Genomic DNA, 4,441 nt, shown 5'->3' with positions numbered 1-4,441 from the left:
ATGTTGTGAGAAAAGGCTATAAACGATCGCCCACCTGCAGGATCCTCACATGCAATAATCTAGTAGCCGGGACAACTTCTTTATGTTTACAGACGTGACGTAATGACGCAGCAGCATGCTCGAATTTCCCACGAAAACCTACCCGTACCACTCAAATTAGAAAACATTATTATAAACTGACCGTTGTGAATCAGGCTAAAGTAAGGCAATAGTTTTGAACACTGGCTGGTTATGCACTTGCTCAAATATTGATTTTGGATAATTTTTAACCAAACAAAGTTACAACTTTAAATACAAGTTGAGCATTCTTTTTTTCTTCACCGATTTGGTACTTAATACCAGTATTTCTGACATGCCTCAGTGCTCCACACATCATAGAAATTGTAGAATAAGACTGAAACACAAATACCTTAATCTTGAGTTCACTCTCTGTGCTGGTGGAATGAGATGTCTGAAGATTTTGGTACCTCTGACTGACATCCTGGAACTTTCTATTAGCAACAGATGAAAAACAACACAGTGCATATGCATTTATTAGAGGGTATGAGGAAAATAGTGTACATTTGTGTATGTGTGAATTCATACTTGCGCTGCACATCCAGTTGTTCCTGCAGGGCCTGGATCTCCAGGTTTTGGGTGGAGAATTTGGACTCCTGAATCTGGATCTGTTGATTGAGCCTTCGTGTCTCATCTTTCAACTCACTGATCATCTGCAACATGAAAAGAATTTAACTTAATTAAACAATTGCAATCCATAACGGTATTAACAGAAAAATAATAGTTAAAAAAGGATTTAAACTAAATCATATTTGTAAACAATGATTGCCATACCGTTGTTTTATTTTTTTGTGAATGTACAACACTTTAAAAGTTCACGCTAAGTGAGATTTGTTTTTAAAAATCTTAATTCAGCAAGGACGTATTAGTTTAATCATAAGTGGCAGTAAAGACACTTATAATGTTACATAATATTTCAGTTTTTTCAAATAAATGCTGTACTTTTTATTCAAAGAACCCCCAAACAAATTTCACAAAAAAATAAATAAATACAAATCTTAAGTATGATGTGTTTTTTGAGCAACAAATAAGCATATTAGCATATCATGTGTCTCTGGACACTTGAGTAATGGCTGCTGAAAATTCAAGATTTAAAAAAAATAGAAGTTATTTTAAATTGTAATATTATTTTACCATTTCTCCCCCAGTTTTTCTTTGTTGTTTTTAAAAAATAAATGCAAACTCGACCCAAACCTTTGAGATTTTATGTATATACATGTGTATTAAGTTATTAGTCACATAGCTAGAAGTCTCCGAGCAGAGCGTCTGCTGCATGAAACGGTAACAATTATGCCATTCCACATTGCCCCTATAAAATAAAATTAAATATGATTGCTTGTTTTATTGTCCAATAAAATGCTAACAAGGATTGCACTTGTACGTAGCAAACCACGGCTACTGGCTATTAAAAACAACTACAACCATTGATATTTTACTCTAATCTCACGTTTCAATGAAAAAAAATATCACATTATAATAGTTCATCAAACAATTTCATGGGAGCATTTTTTCATCTTTCTACAAACACTAATACAAAAGACACAAACACACACCTGGTCTGCCTCAGCAAGTTTGCTGTCTTTTTCATTGGCTTTCTTGTGGAGTTCCTCGAAGTTACGCTTTAAAGCCTTGTTGTTTTCCATTTGTTCATTAAGAGCTTGATTTGCTTTCTCTTCTCTTTCTTCCAGACGTCTGATCTGCAACAGTAACTCCCTGTTACGGTCAATTTCTCTCTGCAAATGTGATCAGACAAGACACATACATACACAAACACGGGACAAATTAGGTTTTTCACAGCAAAGACTGGACAATCTTGCCTTGAATGCACCAAATCACATCCTAATGGATTTTGTCTAAAGTGTTTCTCACACCCTGTTTTAGGCTGCAATTTTTTTATATTGAGGAATATGTTTAGAAAATGGAAGTAAGGGGACAGTAAAAGAAAATCCAACAGCACCCATGATTTACAGCACTATGCCACCTATCACTCACCTGTAAGTCTCTGGAGCTGCTGTTTGCCTCTTTCTCCAGTTCTATACGGGCCCGTTTGTGACTGAGTTCCATCTGTTGTTTCTCTTGAGTGAGCTGCAGCAGGTTAGTGTGAGAACGGACTCGCTCTGCAGCCTCCTCCAACTACCACACACAACAACAAAATTCAATAATTTGCTCTACACATACTATATTAAAGGAATAGTTCACCCAAAAAAAATTATATTTTCTCATCCTCAGGACATTCAAGATGTAGATTAGTTTTTTTTTTATTAGAACAGATTTGGAGAAATTTAGTATTACATCACTTGCTCACCAATGGATCCTCTGCAGTGAATGGGGCCCGTCAGAATGAGAGTCCAAACAGCTGATAAAAACACCACAATTCTCCACAAGTAATCCACACGACTCCAGTCTATCAATTAATGTATTGGGAAACGGAAAAAAGCATGTTTGTAAGAAACAAATCCATCATTAAAGGTATTTTAACTTTAAACCATTGCTTCTGGCCAAAATATGACTCTACAATCCATAATAAAGCTTAATCTAATGGAAAAGTTAGAACTGTTTTGGACTTTTGCTTGCAAACCATGCTTGATCTGTGCATATTTCTCTCCTGATTCAAACAAGATGACTTTTGCACTGGAGAAAGCAATATTATAGACAGAAAATATAACGGATAGAAGACTAGTATTTTTGTAAGATTTTTAACGTTTTAACATTTTAATGACTTAATTTTTCACTTCACAAAATGTTAATTGATTGACTGGAGTTGTGAGGATTACTTGTGGATAGCGGTGACGTTTTCATTAGCTGTTGGGACTCTCATTCTGACGGCACCCATTCACTGCATTGGCGAGCAAGTGTTGAAAATGCTCAATTTCTCCAAAACTGTTCCGAAAATTTCTTATCACGATTATAGTGACCAAAATGATCACGGTTATCAGTATTATTGTTAAAATGTGCTGGAAATGTTCAAAAAGTACCGACACACAAATAATTTCACCAAGTTTTACATTTAAAATCAACAAACAACAAATAAAATGAGTTTTTGTTTACATAACTAAAACAATAACATTACCAATGATGTCCGGATTTTAAATGACAACATGACTGACAACAGTTTATCTAATAGCATGTTTAAATATCTAATGTAAATGTCAAATATCTAATGTAATAAAACTATTTTATGCTTCAGGGCTCCAGACTCATTCTTCCCACTGGTCGCTCTTTTGCGACTAACTTTCTCAGTTGGTCACACCAGCACATGATTTGGTCACAATATTTTTATTTTTAGGGATTAATCAATGCATGCTGATTAACTTTTATCATAGTTTATAGTTATATGAAATGTGGTGGTCGCGCCAGTGCGACCGCACACAAAATTTAGTCGCACGGGCAGAACAAATGATGGCAAAATGCGCCCATTTGGTCGCACTCTGGAGCCCTGTGCAGTACAGTATTTATTTATCCTCAGTTGTTCAAATCACGGTAATCGTATACGGTTATAGTGATAATTAAAATATGAAACGGTAATACTAACCGTGGGGTATTTTATCATGATTTATCGTCAAACCGGTAATAGTTACATCCCTATTCCTAACTCATCTACATCTTGGATGGCCTGAGAGTGAGTAAATGTTTAGCCAATTTTCATTTTTGGGTGAACTGCATATTTATGAGATCATGGAATTGAAATTTAGATACTTGCGTAAAAATGAGGGCTAAAATATGAGTCTGTGGCTTGCCTCCACTCTTTTAGTATAAAGATTCTGAAGGCCACTTCTTCCAAAGGCTGGCTCAGTCTCCAGTAAAGAGCGATCTGGACATGATATCAAACTCTTGAAAGATTTTAGCGTTGAGAAGATTGTGGTGTCATCCTCCATATCATCCATATCGACAATGTCTTGACAGCCTCCTCTGCGGAGTTAGGAAAAACGTAATTATATAAAAGTGTAAAAAGCCATTAATAAACCTCCTCAATTCCCTCAAGAAACCTACTGCTCAAACCAAAAATTAAACAATGCATGTAAAATATGGTCAATTCAGTTTAAAGTAGCAAGCATGCATCTGTAACCATTTGGATGCTATTAACATTTAAGCAGTTTACTATTGAAATATTGAAAAATATAAGTACATCCGACACCATATAATGAAGAATCTGCAAAGAATATGTTTCCTTATTTTAAAAATAAAAAAATATAGCCTTCTCTAGTATGTTCCCACTGTCCCACAGCACTTAACAAGAATTTTCATATTTTGTTAAAAGTTAAACAAGGGGTCTGATGTAGTAAAAAAAATTACACTTGACACAGAGACAGACAGACACAGACACAGACAGACAGACAGACAGACAGACAGACAGACAGACAGACAGACACAGACACACACACAC

General features: G+C 35.4%; 1 protein-coding gene across 1 annotated transcript in view; it reads right to left on the bottom strand.

The window, feature by feature from the left end:
• Positions 1–4,441, bottom strand: part of mad1l1 (mitotic arrest deficient 1 like 1) — a 98,414-nt gene that overhangs the window by 92,890 nt on the left and 1,083 nt on the right. Inside the window, exons 2-6 of the mRNA XM_016249466.1 lie at positions 3,795–3,966; positions 2,050–2,190; positions 1,611–1,790; positions 586–710; positions 410–491 (exon numbers count right to left, since the gene is read on the bottom strand). Of these exons, the coding sequence (XP_016104952.1) occupies positions 410–491; positions 586–710; positions 1,611–1,790; positions 2,050–2,190; positions 3,795–3,941 (675 nt within the window). The 5' untranslated portion in view covers positions 3,942–3,966. The remainder of the gene's footprint in view (positions 1–409; positions 492–585; positions 711–1,610; positions 1,791–2,049; positions 2,191–3,794; positions 3,967–4,441) is intronic.

The sequence above is a fragment of the Sinocyclocheilus grahami genome, unplaced genomic scaffold (genome assembly GCF_001515645.1).
Source record: "Sinocyclocheilus grahami isolate Dianchi unplaced genomic scaffold, SAMN03320097.WGS_v1.1 scaffold25.1, whole genome shotgun sequence".
NCBI classification, from domain to species: domain Eukaryota; kingdom Metazoa; phylum Chordata; class Actinopteri; order Cypriniformes; family Cyprinidae; genus Sinocyclocheilus; species Sinocyclocheilus grahami.
The sequence above is the reverse complement of the archived record's forward strand: the minus strand, read 5'-3'. Positions and strand labels throughout refer to the sequence as shown.